Raw genomic sequence first — 22402 nt, 5'->3', positions numbered from 1 at the left:
TGGTGCCATCCCTGGACTGGTAGTTTTGGGTTCTATAAGAAAGCAAGCTGAGCAAACCAGGGGAAGCAAGCCAGTAAGAAATACCCCTTCATGGCCTCTGCATCAGCTCCTGCTTCCTGACCTGCTTAAGTTCCAGTCCTGACTTCCTTTGGTGATGAACAGCAACATGGAAGTGTAAGCTGAATAAACCCTTTCCTCCCCCCCCCAAAAAAAAAAAAACTTATGCCTGGGCCTGATTTACCTGCTTATTGTATTACCAATGAATAATAGGAAGATAAAATGTTTTAGATAAATGTCTTACAGAATGTATTCAATTTAGATAGCCCTGTGTCATCCTAAGCATTGTATTCCTGTTTATCCTGTCTATGCTGATCTCTTGTTGGAATGCATATAATTTTTGAGAATAAGGATCACCCATAAGTAGCTAATGGCCTAGAAAAACCACCACCCAAGAAATAACAGTCAGGCATTCACTGGAACCCGATACTGCAAACAAATCTTACAGTTTCAACATGGGAAATGTTAAACAACAACAACAAAAGGTTTTTGTTTTTTATGAATAGGATTGAAAAAATACTAAAAGAAAAGATCATGGACTGGAGGCCACGCCACCTGACCCGATGGAACAGATACTGTACCTCCACCCTGCGCCACTTCTTGCCTCTGCTGGAAAGAAGTCAAGGAGAAGATATAGAAGATGACCACAGGGCAGAGCTGCTGAAGCAGCTGGGAGACTACAGGGTAAGCACATGTGCGACAAAATGACCAATGGTTTTTCTCATCTTCAAACTGGAAGCTACCCAGTAATAATTTGGGGGAATTAAACTACCTACACAGACTCATGAAGCATATATGTGAGGTAGGGTAACATACACCGAAAAAGAAATGCAGCAAAGCATTTTAAAACCCAATAAAACCCTATGAGAAACAACACTTTCTATGAAAGGTATCCTACTCTAATACGTAAAAAACACCTGGCTAAAGCATTAAACTATACACAAAAGTGAAAACACTTTTGGTTAAGTTTTGAGGGTATGATTTGTTTTGTTTTTGTTTTTCAAGACAGGATTTCTCTGTGTGGCTCTGACTAATTTTTGTGTCTGGGGTGGAATGCCCTGGAACTCTGTAAATCAGGCTGTCCTTGAACTAACAAAGATCCCCCTGCTTATATCTCCTGAGTGCTGGCATTAAAGGCATGGGCCACCACCACCTGACTTAAGGGTATGATCTTATAATGATTGATTTTTCATTAAAGGTTCTCACTAATAAACCATGTATGCTGTCTATTACCTGTTGGTTCTTCCTATATGTCATGTACTATAACTAAGTAATAAAAAAGGGAATTTCATAACTACTGCATTACAATAAACATGAAGGCCGAAATGGATCACTGAGAAAATGCAATCAACAACTAATCATCAAAATGTGTTCCGTTGTCATAGTAAACTTGAGCAGTGTTCCAGTTCTCTGCAAGTCTTCCCACTCTGACCTCCATGTGGTAACATCATGAGGCAGACTTCATTCATAAAGACAAATGCTAGAACAAGTCCATAACATATTTGCCCACACTGCCCAAAGCAAGTCATCTGTGTCTATCCATGTCAAGTATCCAGAGACTCACACTACATGCCCAGACCTGTAAACTCATTTTTGTGTCTGGGGTGGAATGCACTGGCTAGCTCTCCCTGTCTGTGGGAGTACATGGGCCATGTGTGTACTAAGGGCTAAGAGAGATGAGAGCAATGAATGACTGGGCCTACTATTAATATGCTAGTAATGAAAAAAAAATCTTCATTTTTTTGTTAACATAGTAAACAGAAACAAATTACCTCATTATCCTAAAGGTTTAATATTAATATTATGTAATTTACACAAGAAAAAATTATTTTTCTTCAAACTTTACTCATCAGTACAAATATGTTCTTTCTCCTCAGTTCTCTGGATTTCCTCTTCACATGCCTTATTCGGAAGTGAAGCCTTTGATCGAAGCTGTGTATAGCACTGGAGTCCATAACATTGACCTTCCTAATGTTGAGTTTGCTTTAGCTGTATATATCCACCCTTATCCCAAAAACGTTTTGTCTGTTTGGATCTATGTTGCTTCCCTTGTACGTAACAGGTAATTTTTCAATGTGCTTTTTATATCACCTGAAGAGTATTGGAATATACATTTTAAATTATAATGGAATCAAGAGAAAATATTATTTTGAAGTTATGAAATAAAATATTATTTGTACAAAACTGTTTTAGTCTGTCTCCTCGTGACACTACCAGACTGTCTATGAGCACTAGCCTCCCAACTTTTGCACCTGTTTGTCTGGAGTACCCTTCACTTCCTTCTGTCCAGCAGAATGATGACTCCAAGATCTAGTACATTAACTCTTTATAACTTGTCCAGGGTAACAAAGAGCAATTCTGTGGCATCAAATATTGTAAATGCTGGTGATCTCATAAAATTAATGGTACTTTATAAAAAACAAGGCAAGCATTTACTCTCAGAGTCTTGAAAACAATACAATGCTGGGGTGAGCAAAGAACTGTATTTATGTGTCAAAAGGGATTTCAAAAAGAAAACAACTAAGGTGTGGCTATGTCCTTCACACCTTTGCTCCTTGAAACTCAAACCAAGTCTCTCATCCCTAGTATGAAGTATTTCAAGATAAAGAGTTTTGTAGAGACGGGGCTGGGATTTAGCTCAGTGGTAGAGCGCTTACCTAGGAAGCGCAAGGCCCTGTTGGTCCCCAGCTCTGAAAAAAAAACCAAAAAAAAAAAAAAAAAAAAGTTTTGTAGAGACAATTAGGTCACGAAGGTAAAGCTTCTACAAGGTTGTTACTGCAACTCTTTACTGGTTTTTAGTACAACTCCAAATTAGGTGCATAGAATATCAACACCCCACTCTTCCCTGCACAAGCAAACACACACACAGCAGGGTGGGAGGGAGAATTCTTTTCTGCCTGAAGGCAAGATCTTCAGAGGGTCTTCCCCATCGTATCTGATCCATATTACTTTGGAAGGAGTCCAAAGCCCTTTCTTCTTTCCTATTAACTTCAGGCCTGCTCCATTTCTTGTGTTCTGGGTTGCTGCAGAGAGTCTGAGTTTGGAGGTGCTGGGAGCCTCTGCTGTGCAAAGAGACAAGCTGCTCAGAAGGCAGAGAAAGAACAAATCAGAGGCTTCTTGCCTCCTACAAACAGATAAATAAAGGAGAGAGACAATGAGGTTTAATTGTTTTTAAGGATAGAAGGGAGATACAGCAGTTGTTTAAGTATACATGGAATAAAGAATACAGGCCTTTGACCTCAATGTAGGAAACAAAGGCTCGTAGAAAGTCAGTCTAACTCAACAAATAGAGATACTACCCTCCATAAAAGGGAGAATGAATGAGAAAAATGCATTAAAGAAAATTTTAAAAGGTCTATGCCAGAGCAGGCAGCTGAGTTCTTTGAACGTGGGCAACACGGGAATTCTGAGATTGTTTAGCCTGGTATGACAAATAAATAGCCTGGAAATAGGCTTGTATAGTAAGTAGAAGGGAATTTAATTGCAGCTAAATACAAGGATGTTGGGTTGGGGATTTAGCTCAGTGGTAGAGCGCTTGCCTAGGAATTCAAAAAAACAACCAAAAAAAAAAAAAAAAAAAAAAAAAATTCATTTAAATACAAGGATGTTAATTCAAGTTATATAAAGAGAAAGGGGAGACACACACACACACACACACACACACATCCAGAGATTAATCTGCATAAAATGGAGAATTTAAGTATGTGTAGATAAATAAATTTAAGCCTTGATCTATTAAAAATTAATTGTGTAAGAACAAGACAGGGGATAGTGAAGGAGCACTGTCTCAATGAATAGTAATATTTGCTTAGATTGCTTTAATTGCTTTGAATTGCTTTAATTATCAAAATGTGTGTGGTTATAAGTTTGATGGTTATATTAAAAATCCTCTGGGAGAGGTCAAAATGGAGCAGGTCTAAAGAGAAAGGGGGCTGCTAATTTGAATCAATCGATACCTTTGATAATATCAGGTTACTGGACCAAGGACAAACTATTTTGGGAGAGAAGCTCTGTATCTGTTTTAATAGGAAAGAAGAAAGGACCCCTTCCAAAGTGATATGGATCAGATGTGATAGAGGAAGATTCCCTGAAGGGTCTTGCCTTCAGGCAGAAGAATTTGAGATCAAACAGGACAGGAAACATGCTGATTCTTCCTCTTGGGAACAGCCCTGTAAGTGGCTCAGACACAAAAATGTCTCTAGCCAAAACTTCCCCTGAAATTAGACAATAAATCTTGTTAGTTATTAAGTTCTTAATATTCATCACACCATCCTTCACATGGCATGAAGATCTGTTACAACTGGATATTGATCAAATTAACCCATAAAAGGATCACTCCGCAAACAAGGAGCAAAAATTCATCCTTAAGAGATCTGAGCACCTTGCATAATAAATACAAATATCTTAATAGTCCTAAAATTTTGGTTCCAAGATTCATATATTGCTTCTATACAGTTGTGGAAAGATTCATCCTCGGGGATGCTGAAATGACCTGCTGCTCCAGTTCCCTGCCTCCTGATGCTATTTCCAGAGACTTGCTTCCAGAACGGCTTCAGGAATAGCTGCTGACTTCTGATGGACTGGGTTCATCCAGCCTTTCAGAAGATCCAGTGAAAACTTGTCAAGCCCTGTGCCTTCTAAGCATACAGAGACTAGATAACAGATGCTAAAGCTAGCTTTAAGTCTAACCAATTTTTCTAATTTTCTTGCCCTTCCCACCCCTTTAAAAAAAAAAAACTTTGCTCCAACTCAGCAGGAAGAAGTTGTGGAGAATCATCAGTGCCGAGAAAGGAAGAAGATGCAGGTTTGAGAGCTGTAGAAGACAGAATACCAATCATGTCAGAGCCGGAAAAGGGTGGCCCCAAGCACCCCACCCTGATTGGGTCTAGGGTAGCAAAGATGCAATATAGATTTTAGTAAGTAATAACTTAGGGGTATCAGAGGGGTGGCATTAGCAACTTGAAATTTTGGGAGTGACCCAGCCATTAAGCTGATTAAAGCATACTAAATAGAAGGCTGTGTGTGTGTCTTTCGTTCGAGAATCCAGAGCATTGGGGTGGGTAGGGAAGAGCTTGCTCTGCTTCCAGGAAGATTAGATCACATTAACTATCTACCTCTACAGCCTTGCATTTAACACTTATCAGGTACTGTGATATAATTTATATAACTGTTACATTTTATTCTCAGAAGGAAATCAATCACAAAATCTCAAGTAAATTGAAACCAAGTATATAGAGTCATGTTAAACTATATTAAGAATAAAAAACAAGAAAATGTATACATAAAATAACCTTCCATTACTTACAATTTCAGGAAACCAGCTGTTTAAAATTATTAAAGATAATATCCAAGGCTACAGAGAAAAAAATCTCCCTATAAGCTATACTGTTTCTTGATTACCTATGGGATAGGTAATCTCTTATCATGATAATCCAAGACCATTGTCAATTGTGTATTTTCAAGTTGATAATGGGAAAGTGAAGTAGACATTTGCATGAGACTCCTTCCTGGGGAGTTTTCGGTTTGTTTTCCCAAAATGATACATGCTAGCAACTTTTAAATAAAGCTTTATTATACACTGAGAGATAAAAACAGTCACTCCAGCAGATCATACAAAACTGTGAAACTTCTGACTTGACACTATACTCGACTTCTTTTCACAATCTCACAGAAAATGAGATATTGGTTTTCTTTCTGTACGTACTTATTAGAGGAAGTTAATTTTAGTGTCCCCTAAAGACTTGATGACTTCATCACAGAGGTAACATCCTCAAAATCTTAAGATTACCTGCTTTTACATGTGCTCGGCCCTATGCCAAATTTTTAGGGTTCTCTTTTGTTTTCAAATGATAACAGTAATTCTTCAAACTGAAAACGCTTGACAGCAGGGTAATACTTCAAAGAGAATGTCAGTAGATACACCAAAGTGCTTAATTCATATGTCAAGTGAACTGCAAAGTGTTCCAGAATTCCTCTATGTTCCCATTAGATCATTCTTGCTCAACTTCAGACACACTGGAAACAGGTTTGCATCAGCCTGAAAGGAGACCTGCTCTTTGCAGTCACGTCTTCCTAGCTCCACTCTTTTGCAAACAGGCAGAAAATACTTACAGCCACGGAGAGGCTGACTCAGGATCACTTCTTCCTTCCACAGCTTTGCTTACACTCAAGAGGAGGGAGGGGCACTATTTTCTCCTCATGACAAATAATTATAATTATAATTAACTTCAAAAAATTTTAATTCAGTAATATTTAGTATCTAAACTGTTCAATGTGTCAGGATCATAATTTCATGGACACTCAAAAAACAAAACATTTAGTAAACTTAGATTGAGATTTAAAATAAAATCACAACACAAAAGATATTGCTTGGTAAAGTTCTCAAAGTAGATTTTATTTATACATTTCTTCAAACAATTGTGGAATTTTTAAAAATACCTCCCGAATTCAACAGTTGAGGGGCAGCCGTGGAAGCAGGTGTCTACAGCAGTACAAACAGACTGCTGTTCTGCTGGCTCGCTGGGCCGGCACCAAGAGGCCAACTTATTCTATAGTCTTAAAGAATCTCGCTTCTAAGTGTGTTTGAATTGGCCCCTGAGAATTGTTCAAATAAAGAAAACATTAGGGGAAAAGAGATTCATTTCTAAAATGTTCAGACTTTGAAAATAAATCTTCAGAAATGTATATTTGAAAGGAGCTGCAAAACTTGGTACAGTGTTTACACATAAGAGAACCAATAACCCCCATTGACTAAAATGCAAATAATCTAAAAATATTTTAAATAGCATGGTATTAGTGCTATTCTTTTTAAAGCATTTCACTTAAAAGAAACCAGAAAGACTGTTCTCACCCTAACAAAAAATCCTAATCCTTTTCCGAAACAAAAATATATTTTGCAAAGAAAAACAACATTGTACAGTTCACTGCTAAATTAAATTTCTGAGACTGTAAGAAATGGGGCCAAAACAAGACACACCCAAAATGGGTTAACACAAGAAATGTGCTATAAGTAAAGTGCATGAAAGGAAGCCTGCTCAGCTAAATGAAGTAGACAAAGGTCAGAAGTCAAGGGTCATTCGCCAGAGCGGCAGCAGGCTCGAAAACCACACTGCAAATTCTGGCATCCACTGGCGGTGTCAGCATGAGGACCTGTATGAAAGTAAACAACATGTGAAGGGAGGAACTTGGAGGTCATGCAAACAGTTCTGCCGATGATTCTAACCTGTTTCACTAGCACTTCATTGACATCACACACACGACGTACAATCTTAAAACAGATACATTAAAAACTCAGACACAAATAATCAGCCAATAGCTGTCTGATTCCATCTAAAATATCCTCCTTGGAAGAAGAAACATAATAAAATTTCCCAAGAAAAGGGGGACAATCCACAGAAGCAAGACTTCTTTGAACATCCTTTCTAGAAACATAAGACAAAAAACAAAACCTAGCTGAACTGTGTCAGCTAAAGAATGCAGCAATGAACAATTAGAATAAATGTCATATTCAAAATTTAAAACAATATATATGTCTTCCATACTCTGAGTATTTGTAGACCTCTGAACAAAAACAATAGATAGCTTGAGATGAAAATTTATCCCAGTGGTAGGCGCTTACCTAGGAAGCGCAAGGCCCTGGGTTCGGTCCCCAGCTCGAAAAAAAAAACCAAAAAAAAAAAAAAAAAAAAAAAAGAAAATTTATCCCAAAACTGAATGCAAAACAAGTGGTCAATTAAACATCTAGAACATAAAACCATGATTCACTTACAATAATAAACCACTTATGGAATAACTGGAATTTTACACCAGCTGTACTATACTACCCAGAACTAGATAAAAGATCTAGACTTATTCAGGAACATTATTGGAAATTAGAAAAGTAACAAAGAAATTTCAGAGTTAGAGAATGTTCTGAATAATACAATTTTCATGAGAGGAAACAAATGTAGAGGATTGTTTCTAGCATTTCGAAGACTCAATGTAACTGGTATCCTGAATTAATAAGGAGCAGCTATTAATACTTCCACGGGAAACCAAAGCTTGCAAATGTGATACACAAGAACAAAACAAAATGAGAAGACATGAAGCATCAGAACATGGTTACAGAACTGATCTAATGAACTTAACATCGCATTACCCTCAGTGCTTCCCAGCCTAACAGAATCTACTTGCATCCTACTGCTTTACAGGAGCAGAAGTATGCTGCGGAAGAAGGTGACTATGCTCACACCCAGAGACTGTAACTAATCCTTGAAGCTAAACATTTAGACTACATGTATCACCACAAGTACAACTTTTCCTTTTAGCCCAAGACAGCACATATACAAAAGTGAAGAACTTCTTAGGATAAAGTCATTAAAATATAATGTTCATATATTTTACTATGGAAATGACAAATTATCTTTAAGCACTGAATTTTATTTATGTGTAGAATTGCAATCGATTGTTCACACTTAAGACTGACGTACCTGGGATTAGCTTCAAACAAGGGAAAATGGGCAGTAGTGTAAATTTATAAAGAGTGAGCTCTGATTTTAGACAGTTGACATGCTTGTAGGCTTAAAAAGCACCCTTACAACTGGAGTGCTACAGGCCAATTTTTATTTAATAAAAATTAAAATCTTCCATTTTTAATTGTTATATGTGAAATTCTTAAAATTTATAACACCATATTAGGCAGCATTTTCTGGATAAAATAGGACATACAGCTAAAATTAGAAAGAATTACTGTATATTTGTAGTTGCTGGAAATACCTTGGTAAAGAATCATAAACTTTAACATTCCTCTCCCACCGTCAGTCTTTAACCAAGTTTTCCTTGTAACATATTTCCAGCTTGCCTACACACCAGTCAATCCTCACCCATCCCCTTGCTTAGCTTGGCTTCACCCAGCACATGTTACTGCTTTGATATCAAACACCTGATATCTCTGTAAAACCCAAGCACTGCCTTCCGCCATCTCTCTATCCACCCCTTGAGCCTTAATCTAATTAATGCTTAGACTGCTAAATCTTAGCAAAATGTGTACCTATCATTTATCAGTACATAAGTCTATTCTCAGCAACTGTTGAAGACATGAAGAAATTAATTTTCCAAATAAAAGACCATACATGTCTATATTCATACAACACACACACACATTTTTGTTTACTTGTCTCTATTTTAAGAGACAAGATCTTATGTCTCCCATGCTGGCTGCATGAACCTAGGTTCATCTTTGTACCTCAGCTTCCCAAGCAGCTGGACTACACAGCTCCATATACTCTGCCTACATACATGCCCTTTAATTTTAGAGACAGAAGGGTAAAGAAGGAATATTATACTGAATTCCATGGTGGTCTAGGAAAACAGTCAAAGCTGGAAGCATCAAAGAGTGCACAGCTAGTTTTTAAGGGAAACAGTAAAAGGGCTCAACAACACAAGTGGTCAAGGACACTATTCTCCCACCTGACTCACAATTCAAAGCATCATTCCCTATGCATATTTGACTTCTGCTAGCAAATTTCTATCTCACTGTTGAAAAAAGGAGTAAGACAATTATTATATATCTGGCTAAATTATAGTAAGAAGAAAGAAAATTAGAGTAAAATGTCATACTTGTTAAAGCAAAGAATCCTTTTTTATATTTAGATGAAAAGAGCTACAAAGGAAGTTGATTCCATTTATAAAATGACGTGTTTTTTCTTGGTTTTACGTATATATTGCTCATGCTATGAGTATGTCTGCACTTACCTTCACTTACCTTTAATTCCTTTTTTTAACTTAAATTAGAAACATAAGAAAGCAAATCATCTGAGACTGTCACCTTCAGAACTACGAGCTAATCTACCTTTACTGCTAAATTATGCAAACTGAAATGCAAAGCAGCACAACAAAGTTACTCACTAGCATTGTTCAAATGTTCTTCAGAGCTCTACACTATGCCATACAACAACTTCATTAATGATAAAGGTTTGTGTAAATATTATGGCTAAGACACTTCACACATCTAAATCAAGTAACAATTTAAAAATCATGGCGACTCATTCAGAAGAATCAGATATTTGATTGGCACCAGAGCTTAGTACAGTATCTTGCTCAATATAGCACTGGATAGCTGATGGCTCACACCTTTCCCGGTGTCTCTGCCTTTGCTTAGGAGGCAGACTATGCTCTCTTTTTGTTTACTATCTTGTCTACAAGTAAATTTTATCAGCAGTAACTTCTTTTACTAACAATGTGGTAATATGTAGATTTTCTTTTAACAAAATACATTTTAAATTAAATGTTACTTCAAATATGTGTGCTTCCTCATTACTCTGAATTAACCATGTACTAGATTATTACTATTTTCAGAAATAAAAATGAGGGCTTCTTAACCCTCAACAAGTATTTCCTGTATAAGTTGAGTATTTTTGAAAGAAGCCATGTCAATGGTGTCACCTTTTACAAGTGGGTACAATTCCAGCACGTTCTAAATTGTATATTCTTTTACAAAAAAAGACTGACTCTTAATTACTGCTTTAAAAGCACCTATCTAGACTCCTAGAAAATGCATTATATATAAACTTTAAAGCATTTCCATTTCTTCCAAATCATGCTCTATCAAGAAAGGAAATTTAGAATTGTATTATTTGTATTATTGAACTGTAAATAGCTTTCAAACCTTAAAAGTCAGATCTCTCAAAAGTTTCTACTAAAAATTTGAAATAAAAAAATTTACATTTAACAGGAGTAAATAACTCCTTTGGAATGCTAATATTATATATTTAAAACAGATTAAGATAAATATTGAGAAAGTACAAAAGATTTTAAGCACTTTAACCTTTTCATCTAAATATTTTCCAAAAAGTTTAAAAACAGTTAAGTACAAAGTAAGTAGGCAAATAAGACTGAGCTAAGTCTTTACACTTCCCACCAAATACCTATCTCCATTAAGCAAAACAGAGTTCACTCACTGTGAGATTTGTTGCCAAATGCAACCTACACCAAAATTATATAAGCAACTCAAATGTAATACACAAATAAAATATCTTCATTAAAATTATGTATTCATCTTAAGCTTAGGAAGCTTTGTTTTGTTTTTTCTTTTTTTTTTTTTTTTTGGAGCTGGGGATCGAACCCAGGGCCTTGCGCTCGCTAATCAAGCGCTGTACTGCTGAGCTAAATCTCCAACCCCAGGAAGCTTTGTTTTTAAAAGCCATATTTATTTTTATTCGTTCAGACTGCATAGACATGTGCATGGGTACACATACATATGAGTGCATTGGCCACAGGAGGTCAACAGGTGTTGGATCCCCTGGAGCCAGAGTTACAGGCTGTTGTGACCTGCCACATGAATCTATTGGGAGAGCAAGCTCTGATCCTCTGTAATAGCAATATGGGGTCATCCACTTAACCACTGAGTCACCTGTCCAGTCCCCCATGGCTTTATTTTTAACAGTAAGCAAAAACTTCCATTCATGAACATAATTTTGCTTTTATTTGTTCAGCTAGATATTTAAAAAAAAATCATTTTTCCACTGCTTGGTTACACTGCCATCAAGAGAGAGCAATACAGGCTCCACCAAGTTGCTTCTGTTAAGAACATGTCAACTCTTCTAGAAATAAGAGCTGAGATCTCCTTTCTTCTCATTTATTTTAAGAGAAATCTAACTGCTAAGCAATAGAAAACTTGCTAACTTCTCTGCATTCTAAAATATTATTATTCTCTCTAGTTTCCCTGAATCCATGATTGTTCTCCCTGAGATAAACTCTGGTCTCCCCTCTCATTTGAGAATAAACTGGGCTCTCAAAACCAAAAGTATTCAGTATAAATAAAAGATACGTGAATAAGAGAATGGAGCTATTTAAATCTGTTTCCAGTTACAAATGCAGGATGATTTGTTCTGTTTATTAATAATCGAGGAGCAGCTTTATTATGCTTCTGAAATATTCAGTTTTTACTACATGAGATCAAATGCTCCAAAGAACAACAAACATAATTTGAAAATGCATGTTTAAACAGGCTCAATGAAAAACAGATGAGAAAAAAATGGGGGGGGGGTGTTTAACTAGTGGTACGTGTATATCTGTCTGTGTTTGTGTGTCTGTAGGGGTTAAGATGGGGTCTCACATAGCCCAAGCTAAACTTGAAAGAAAGGATGTCCTTGAACTACTGACACTATCTCCAGAGTGCTGAAGCGAATGACAAGCACCGAGCCAGCACCCTTGTGTTGTGTGATACTGGGGCTTAAACCCTGCACTTTATGCATGCTGGGCAAGCACTCTTCCAACCAGCTACATCCCATGCCCTGCCTCGTGACTTTTAAGTTGGCTCAGGAATCAGCTTCTGAAACAGTATAGAAACTGTCATGCCTGTGCCTCCTGAGGAGTTCCCAGTCAAAGTCTTCTTTTGTTATCTACCAAACTTAAATAAAGCAGTGCTGTGAGAAAAATGTGATCCTGTCATTCCTAAGAAATCAATACTTTTAAGTTATTCATGGGTAAATGCTAGAATACTACAGTGGAATTCCCAAAATCTTAATAATCTTAGTATTTCTATAACAATTTGTCATTTTTAAGTGATTTAAACTATTACATGCCTAAAATTCTGGTACAATGGACAAGAAACTTACCTTCACAAAGTAAAAATGTGTGGCATTTTGCTTTTATTAGATTAAGGAACCAAATCATTTTAATTTATTAAATTTAAAGGACTAAACCTGAAAGTGAGACAATTTGTGCAATTAGGAAATAAAAACTATAAAAAATTACAAAAATCTTAAATTCTTCAAAGTGTCTCAGTTAAAAGGCATTACCGTTAATGTTGTCACAGTAGTAGAAGTATTCGTCATTTAGGGAAGGACATGCTGAGACCAAATCCTGCAGTCCTGCACCAGTTACAGTCAGACAGCCAGAGAGATTCAGGTGCTCCAAGTAAGGCAGCCCTCCTCCCAGAGTCAGAACCCTGCAAAAGAAATACTGTGACAGTCAGGAAAGAGTAACCTTTGGAATTTTTAATATTGCTATGGCCCACTTGTATTGTACATACCTCTCAAGTTGGCAATAAGTTATGAATTTTTATAAAACACTGATAACTGACTCCTCCTTAGACAGAAATACATCCGACTCAAGAAAATGTTCTACATTTTTCTTGTCAAGACTCCAATAAAGCATATGACACTTTATAAAAACATTACAGTAACAATTCTCATACAAACACCGAGACCTAGGTTGTACTGTTCATTTTCCCACCAAGCTGTATAAGAGAATAAAAAAATCAAAAAATATTACTGAAATCTGAAACCTAATTACCAGTTCCCCCCATAAGTCAGTGAGGGGTGATACCTGCAGTTTCTAACAAAGAAGTAGGCTGAAGCACTCAGAGAGATTAAGAATGAAGACCACTGCCTAGATCGTCGACCTAGATCAGACGGCGGGGGCGTCTAACGCCAGGCAGTCATTGCTGGCATACTTAAAGCACAGTACAATCTGGGAGAAGGTTTCCAGGTAATATCAGCCAATTCCAGGTGCACAATAATGCTTAAGGTGTGACTATATAGAAACTCTATTACAAAGTTCATGTCACCACGAAGGTTGGTTCTATAGCTCAAAGACCTAGAATCTAATGTGGTTTCTGACCAATAGCAAGTACATATGCTATCTCCCCTAAGGATTAGGAATGGTCTAGGGAGAAGAGTCTGGGGTAATTATTCTGGGGATTTGAGTGAGAAGTCTGTCTCTATAGCAAAAGGGGGTGGTGGTCTGCCTCCACAACCAGCAAGGTCACCAGGTCATTAACAAACTCCACTCTCAGCTTTCTGGATGGGATGCAGGTATCTAATTATTATCTCCTCCACTGAGACACTCCTGCATGATTAACATTCTGCGAGTACCAAGACTCTGTATCCCCCAACAACCTAGGAATCCCTCTCCTGGGTATACAAACACAAGAGAACCAACAGTCTTACACCAAAACTAGCACAGAAATGTCCACAGCAGCGTTATTCACACCAGACAAAAAGCAAAACACCCTGAACGCCCACTGATGGATGTATAATTGCCAACAACTGAGGACAAGAAAAAACTGGAGTAACTGCTACAAGTATGGGTTTTTTATTCTGAAATACATTAAAATTTAATATATATTGAAAAGATATTAAAAAGGGGGTTCATGATAGTAAATTTAATACCATGTAAATTCATTTCTGTGTTTAAAAAGAAAACATAATATCACGTTCAAGTCTAAAAACCACAGTAGAAATTAAAATATAAGAATAAAATAGGGACTGGAAAATTTCTATACAATAACTAAAGGAATATTAAAACATAAAAAAAAATGAGATAATTTGATACAAAAAAGGTAAATTACAAAACTAATATACCAAATTTAGTTTTAAAATTAATGCAGTTAAAGTACATTAGGAACCAATGTAAGAAGTAAACTATTATGGAAATAAGAACAAACTATGAATTTCTGGGGTTTTTGGTTTTTTTTTGCCGGACAGTACTGACTAGCCTAGAAGTCACTGTACAAAATAAGTTGGCAATGAACAGCAGTTCTCCATCTACTGTTTCTCAGAGCTCAGATCAGGCATATGATGCATCTGGCCAGGCCTACAGGAATTATCAATACTCAGAGAGAATACTGAATGGTAAAGATTGGGAAGGGCATGTTTTAAATCTATTTAATCTTATATTCTAATCTTATATTTCTAATTTTATATTCTAAATTCACCATTTTCCCATCTCTATAGACTTCAGGCTAACAATGGTGGTAGTTCAGAATCTATGTGGTTTAACATGAATGAGGACATTTTTTTAGACAGGGTCTACAGTCCAATCTGACCTTGAACTCATATACCCAAGGATGGTCTCAAGCTCAAAATTCTTTTGCCCAAGCCTCCCAAGTGCTGGAATTAACTGGCCCAAAGAAACTTTTTAAAAGGAAGAAAATACTTAAAATTCAAAAACTCTTAAAGTCTAAGACCTTGAGAAGTTCGCAATAAAAAATGTACCTTTCAAAGGGGAGTCTGAAAGCTCAAATGGTGTCTGAATGAAGTACAATGTTACAAATGTGCCTATATCTGTCACTTGGTCAGTCACTGGCTTTACTGGCTCTTAGTGGAAAAACAAACTATAAATACAAACAAGCAATTACAATACCTTTTGACAAATACTCTTCTAAGAAGACACAGAAGGGTCTTGAAAGATCAGAAAATGTTTCTCATACTAGCATAAAGGCATATGCTATGAAAGAAATAATGAGCAGAATTTAGCCACAGTACTATGTTACAAAGAGAAAATACAAAAAAAAAAAACCCCAAAAGAAACAGTACCATAAAAAGGGAGAAAATGGTTGTTTAGGGCTAACATATATATATGTATGTACATACTATGTATGTATGTGTGTATGTATGTATGTATGTATGCATGCATGTTTGTGCAAGTATGCCTGAGTATTCATTTATGTATCTGTGTGTGTGTGTGTGTGTGTGTGTGTGTGTGTGTGTGTGTGTGTACACGCATGCACACACGTCTTGAGGGCAATGATGAGAATGAAAAGAAGTAAAGGGATATCAAAGTTAAAATACTGTCTTTAGCCAAAGGCAGTATATCTCATTGAAAGACTAAGGTATGGTAACATACAGTAAGAAAATATATTCCTCATATTGGGGAAACATTTAAACAATTAAAGCATACAAAAAGGAGAAAAAGCTACAGAAACATGTATAAGTTATAGAAATGATACAAACAACAGTGACTCAAAGGAGCTAATCTTTGTTTGGTTTGTTTTTATTTTTCAAGACAGGAATTCTCTGTGTAAACTTGGCTGTCCTAGAACCTGCTCTGCACATCAGGCTGGCCTTGAATTTATAAAGACCCACCAGATTCTGCCTCCCTATGCTGGGAGTTAAGGCATGTGTCACCACTGCCTGGCAATAGGAAGATTATTAAAGAATAAAACCATGTCCCAAATTCAACAATATATAATTCGAACTATCTAGTGCCCAACCAAAAACTATTAAATATTAAAAAATCTGAAAAAATACATCAGTCAATAGAAACACACAGAAATAAATTATAAAGATGGTAGGATTAGTAAGTGATGGCTTTAAGAACTTTTAGAGATGGCAGCAAGACAGCCAACTAAATGCCCTAACAAATGATCTCTCCCCGGAAGACAGCAAAGACAACCAATGACACCAACACAAGGAGAAGGACCAGTACATTAGAAACCCTGCCAAGCCCAGAGCCTGGAGTAGCCTCATACAAAATGAAAAGCATCTCATCTCCAAAGCCCAATCCCCAACTAGCAACCAGGATGCACGTCTATTCAGGGTACAAGGAACCTCTAGGAGACCCGCAATCACCTTGAACACTGACAGTCCCTCACAGGTATTAAACGCAACAGCTACCTAGAGACCACACATCTCTGACATGCCACAGAGGGAGCCAACACTCTGTCCCATCTCCAACCCACACAACAACTACATTATATATTTTGAAACCATGAACAACTGCTGCCCTGCTCCAGAGGGAAGTAATCATGGCATCCTTCCATCTTTAAGACTTTGTAATCACAGTCATCCCTGGTAGCCCATGATTCCAAAGTCCCAGAGAGTCAATGCCTTAATCATGATTATGTCCCCTACTTGGGGTGAAATAGTGCCCTGCCTCCAGGGAATAGTACCTTGGTCATCCTAAGCAGTCATACTATTCCCAGTTTGAGATGGCACACTGTCTTCTGTGGAAACTAAAACGTAGGACCCTGGGCTCACGATGCTGATGGGTGCTTCAGTGTCACTGACATTAGTTTTGGTTTTATTTTATTTTATACATATGAGTGTTTTGCCTGGATGTATATCTATGTATCATGTACATGCCTGGTTCCAGTGGAGGCCAGAAGGCAGCATCCGATCCCCTGGAACTGAACTTACAGACATCATGTAAACAATCATGTAGGTGATGGGCATTGATCAAAGGCAGCAAGAGCTTTAATCACTCCATCTCTCCAACTCCAGACACCAGGGTTTTGGCTCATCTGAAACCAAGTCTGCCTCAGAGATTGACAATCTTTTAAGACTCAAGTATCACACAGGCTTCTGAGATTGTAAGCCCAGAACTGGATTCTAGAGCTGCTCTCAGAGGCCTACACTCTGAAATACAGCATTTCTGCAGCTGCTTCTAAAAGACATGTCAGATTAGAGGGGGAAAAAATGGCAAAGTCAAATGCTGTCCTGGCAGTAGGTCTCTGGAAGGTTTTGATGCATGACTAGTGAGTGGCTCACTAAGGAGCTGAAAGAAGGATTAAATTAAATGACAGAGTGGGTGAATGAAAAAGATCAATTCTGGGGGCAGTTTCCTTCCCTATAGTAAGCTTTGTAATTTCTCCCCTATAAATATATTGAAGGACAAGATTATTCACTCAACGGAGGGCCTTTGAGCAGCCAAGTGTGGCCCATGGAGAGGCTCCTGGAGCCTGTCAGAACCTATTAGTCAGCTCCAGGAGCAGCCCTGGGAAGCACGTGCATAGCTTTACTCCCCCTTATCCTATCCTGAGCCAGAGCAAGCAGTGTAAGCTTGCCCTGCCAAACTCACGGGAGGTAGCAAGATACCCAGCATCCCTACAGCAGCACTTCAGGTCTAAAATCCCAGCACTCAAGAAAGACAAGGGAGCAGCATCAGGAGTTCAAGGAGGCCAGTTTTGAATACATAAGTATTCAAAATAAGTAAATCTGAGGTCAGCCTGAACTACGTGGGATGAGATTCTGGATCTAAATAAATCCCTTACTTACTCCCTACCTATGAACCCTACAAAAAAGATGAAAACAGTTTGAAGGAAGGCTCCCTGCATGCAGAGGAAAAAAAGTACTCTTAAAAGTCACAGTACCAGAAATGAGCTCCTCTCTATGTTCTGGCAGCCAGGGAGGCCACCACTACTGTTTTGTTTAAATAAATGTGATATGCCTACATACTAGATTCTACAAACATATGTGTTTATGACCACAGATTGCTGTGGCTGTCAATCTTAGTTCTGGAAGAAAACTTTAAGCAATTTTTTCAGAGACTCAGAATTTGTCAAGCTACTGGAACTAAATGACAGCTGCCACTGTAGCAGGTGCTATAATGAATGCGCAGACGTAAATGGAGCAAAAAGGTCAGATTTGTGTACCAGCCCCTCCAAAACCCAATACTATCAGGGATGTGGATATAGGATGAATCAAAGTGTTAGAGGAAGGGGTATTGTGTACTATTCCTCCAGTAAATAAAAGGGGGAGGGTGAGAAAACTCTTCTTAGAGCTGGTTAAAGGGAGAGCTGGGTACAGCCTTTATGACTCATCGTGGGCTTTTCAGTGGTGCAGCTACCTTTAAAATCCATATTTAAGATCAAGAGACTCCAGAGAGCCAATCTTAAATAACAGAAGCTGGAAGACAAATTTCTAAACTTATTACAGAGCTATGGTCACTAAAACTGCACTGTCATTTCTACTTATGTTAAAACACTGTAAGTTTAGGCAGAACAACTGGATAAACAAAACAAAGCAAAGGCATCCAGACAGGAAAGCTGTAATTTAAATAACTGGCTATGTTACATGCAGAAATCCTCAAGGATTCTGAAGAGCTCTTTGACATATCCAAGGTCCTAGGTACCTCATAGTGGAAAAGGGTCAAAAAAAACAAAAAAAAACAAAAAAAAACAAAAACAAAAAACACACATACAAAACACAGAGCTAAACGGTTAAACAAAACAGAGGTTTAACAAACCAACACATAAAAAACTAATTCTGTTACTAAACACCATGAGGGCATACATACATCTACAACCCCAGAACTTGGGAAGCTGGAACAGAGTTTGAGGGAAGCCTATATGGTAAACGCCGGTCTCAAAATCAAATTATTTTCTATATACTAGCAATGAACAATTGAAAAAGGAAATTAAGAATGTAATTCTATTTACAGTTGTATCAAAAACCACAAGATACTGTAGTATTTGACAATTTCAGCTTACTTTAAATTACAGATGTGTATGTTTCTGCATTTACTGCCTCTAACATTGTATAACTGGGGCTGGAGAGAGGACTCGGAGATTGAGTACTAACTGCTCTTCCAGTGGACCCAAGTACTATTCCCAGCAACCACATCAGGCAGCTCACAACCAATCATAACTCCAGTTGCAGAGAATCCATTGTCTCTGGCCTCTGCAAGTGCTATGTGCAAATGCAAAAACATACACCAGGCCAGCCAAGGTTCCTTACGAACAGTGTCTCAACAACGGCAGCAGCAGGTGGACACAAGTCAACAGCAATTTGGTTTATAGGCACCTCATGGTATAAAATCACACCAAACTACCACAGCCATGGTTGGCAAAGTCCTCAATATAAAATTTACTTCTGTAATATGTCCTTGAGATTATAACCTATAACCTATACATTAATCTACCAAATTGTATTATAAAAATGTAATGTGGCCAATTCCTGAGCACTTAAACGTCTAAATGTATATTCCTCCATATCCTACAATGTATCTGAACTGACTGAAATGGGACTTCATGTTGGCATCAGAAGCACTATTGCCCCAGTACTTGTAACAAACCTTGGTTAACTTTCTTGCTTAAATAAACCAAGTAAAAAACTTAGATCAGGAATAATATTTCATCTGAGAATAGATCCATTTCCTAGTAACTAGAGCTGATCACTCACCTGAGACCATGGTCTGTGATCTGGTAACATCCAGACAGACTGAGGAACAAAAGTACTCGTCCAGTCTCTTGGTCAGACTTTTCACTCCCAAAATAAATTAAGTCTTTCCCCCTGGGCAACGTAGTCCTTAATGCTTTTCTACACACTGCAGAAGCCGCTGGGAGTGCAGACATAGTTCTTAGAGCTGTCCCTGTGCAACAGAATGAATGACCACAATACGCAAAGGCTGGAGAAGCACAATGCTGCTGCCAACAGACACTAGTCCTTAATCCCACAATGTCCTTGCTGTAACAACCAGAGGAGGAACAACCAAAGTTGGAGGCTGTTTCCATCACACAGAGACTTTCAACGTTTCTGTGTCTCCATTCTACAGCATCTTCGATATCGGCCAAATCTTCAGCATCTAGCATCCACACGTAGGGAGGAGTGAAACTTTCAGAAGACACAGGTTCAGTCCAAGTGTGCTCGTTGTCTATTTCTTCACCAACGCCTTTGTTAGTTAAATTGTGCAAACAGGCATACTGCGTGGTGGATGGCATGGTAATGTCTTTATTTGTCCATGGAGTTGAAGTAGTCTTGCCTGCACTTTTCAGAACGCCACTCTGATGAGATGTCAGAACTCCAAGAGCTCTAGAAATCTTCTCCAGAGCCATGTCTGTGATTTTTTCACATCCAGACAAGTCAAGATGCCGAAGACTCTGGCAGCAACCAAGCCAAGACCAACTACAAAAGGGAACAAGACTATCAAATTCCTCGAAAGCATTAAACTATGTATACATACGGGCATGAACATTAAATACAAAATCATTACTTAAACATTCCTGGAATTTCTACCATCAGGAAATATTTTAAGTGCTGGAAATAAGAAGAAAAAGGGAAAAAAAAAAACCCTAAGCAAGTCATTTTAAAGGGGGAGGGGTGGATAGGAGAGACTTAGTTTCCTGTACTAAAAGTAAGCACTTGGAGGGGAGGTAGCACACACATAAAAGAGCTGCTACAGCATAATGAAAATAAAAAAGAAATGAACACTGGAGACAGGTAAAGCCCTGTCTTCCCTGTGAAACAGGGTATGTCAGAACTATAAAGAAAGGGGAACTAAATAAGAAGAAACCTACTGGTCTCTAAGAAGAATCAATTACCTGGTTTGAACAGACTGGTACTGAACCAAAAAACAATGAATTAAATGAAAAGGGAGTTCTGTCAAAAAACACTGAAAAACTGAAATAAAACCTTGAGAATAGTAATACTGATCTACACAGCAATTATAAAGCAAGCTTAGTAAACCTAGATAAGACCTACAGATGGCAGTACTAATGTTCTGGGCCTGTAAACAAAGGAAAAGACTTGGGAGGATTCTATTAAGTTACCACCATATATGGCAGGGATTCAGCAGCAACACAGAGTAGGAGTAGTAAATAACAATTATGTAAACATGAAAATAGACAATTTTTGCTAGTTTTGTTCTATTTTATTTATTATATTTAGATATTTAAAATAAATAACCTGTCAAATGCAGAATCGGAAATGTCAGTCTGGGTAAGATCCAGATGTTCCAGATTAGGACAAAGCTCTAAAATCTGCCTAACCTAAAAAGGAAAGGAAAGCCATCGTGAGGACCTGTAGAGGAACTTCAGTTAGACAAGTAACAGACAATGATAACTATAATACAGTGGTTTTTCCTAAGTCTACATGCATACTGAAAGAAAAAAAAATCACTCAAAGAACACATTAAAATAGTTACACTCTGGTGTGGTGTATGCGGATGCCAGAAGTTAATCCAGTGTGTCTTCCTCCATCTAATTTTCTGAGACACCATCTCTTACTGAACTCTAGGTTCTGCTGGTGTAGTTGCACAATGAGTACCAGGAATCTGCTGCCTCTGCCCCCATTTGCCCTGGCCGCCAGCACCGTGGTTACAGACACATGCCATTGTACACACATCTACATTCTGGGGATGCAAACTCAGGTTCTTATGCTTGCACAAAAGGCACTTTACCAAATGTGCCTTTTACCTCTCCAATTCTTGGGCCCACAATTCTAGTAATTGTCTTAAAGATTCTTAAAAATTAGACCCAGAAAAAATCACCCTCTTAAAGGAATATTCAAGGAGATTGCATGTAGGAAGTCATAATCTTATAAAACTAGTTCATCTCACTTGTGCATCTTGCCATGCCTTACATGTTATAATCAACCATATAGAATTAAGACTCAACACATAACATCTACAAATTCAAGTAATGCTTAGCTGACTAGTTTTAGTTCCCTTATCTATGACACAGGCAAGATTCCTACGCTACAATACCCTAAGAAATGAAATTATATGAAAACAAACAGTGCACTCCTATCCATGGGAAGACACTATTCTCCCTCTTAAATAAGCATTAATAACCAAACCAAAGTTGTCTGACTGCTATTTTTCTTAATACTCAAGCTAGGGTTCATTTGTACATACCATTTTGCTGGAGACTGCAGAGCTGTATGCTAACACTAAAGTTTTTACAGAGGTACCAACATATGGCAGAACATTATGAATTAAGCCATGGAGTAAACGTTTTTCCATTTGTGCAATGCTGATAGCAACCGATTCCTCTGCAGACTCTTCTGTAAAATGAATTCAAACATCTAAGAACTATACACCAATTATATAAGTAGGCCACCAAAAGGATGCATCAAAATACTAA

At 37.7% G+C, this 22402-nt stretch overlaps 2 protein-coding genes across 3 annotated transcripts in view; one reads left to right on the top strand and one right to left on the bottom strand.

Moving 5' to 3' along the window:
- The window catches only part of Cc2d2a (coiled-coil and C2 domain containing 2A), a 69193-nt gene extending 66952 nt beyond the window's left edge, over positions 1-2241 (top strand). For both annotated transcript variants that reach the window (XM_032916005.1, XM_032916004.1), the window contains 2 exons: positions 564-741; positions 1935-2241. In XM_032916005.1, coding sequence (XP_032771896.1) covers positions 564-741; positions 1935-2123 — 367 coding nt within the window. In that variant the 3' untranslated portion in view covers positions 2124-2241. The remainder of the gene's footprint in view (positions 1-563; positions 742-1934) is intronic.
- Positions 2242-6422: 4181 nt separating this feature from the next.
- Positions 6423-22402, bottom strand: part of Fbxl5 (F-box and leucine rich repeat protein 5) — a 37970-nt gene continuing 21990 nt past the window's right edge. The window contains exons 7-11 of the mRNA XM_032917166.1: positions 22174-22322; positions 21225-21307; positions 19722-20444; positions 12837-12985; positions 6423-7206 (exon numbers count right to left, since the gene is read on the bottom strand). Of these exons, the coding sequence (XP_032773057.1) occupies positions 7130-7206; positions 12837-12985; positions 19722-20444; positions 21225-21307; positions 22174-22322 (1181 nt within the window). The 3' untranslated portion in view covers positions 6423-7129. The remainder of the gene's footprint in view (positions 7207-12836; positions 12986-19721; positions 20445-21224; positions 21308-22173; positions 22323-22402) is intronic.

Source organism: Rattus rattus, chromosome 11, assembly GCF_011064425.1.
Source record: "Rattus rattus isolate New Zealand chromosome 11, Rrattus_CSIRO_v1, whole genome shotgun sequence".
Lineage (NCBI taxonomy): Eukaryota > Metazoa > Chordata > Mammalia > Rodentia > Muridae > Rattus > Rattus rattus.
Note: the sequence above shows the minus strand (reverse complement) of the source record. Positions and strands in the feature narration are given on the sequence as shown.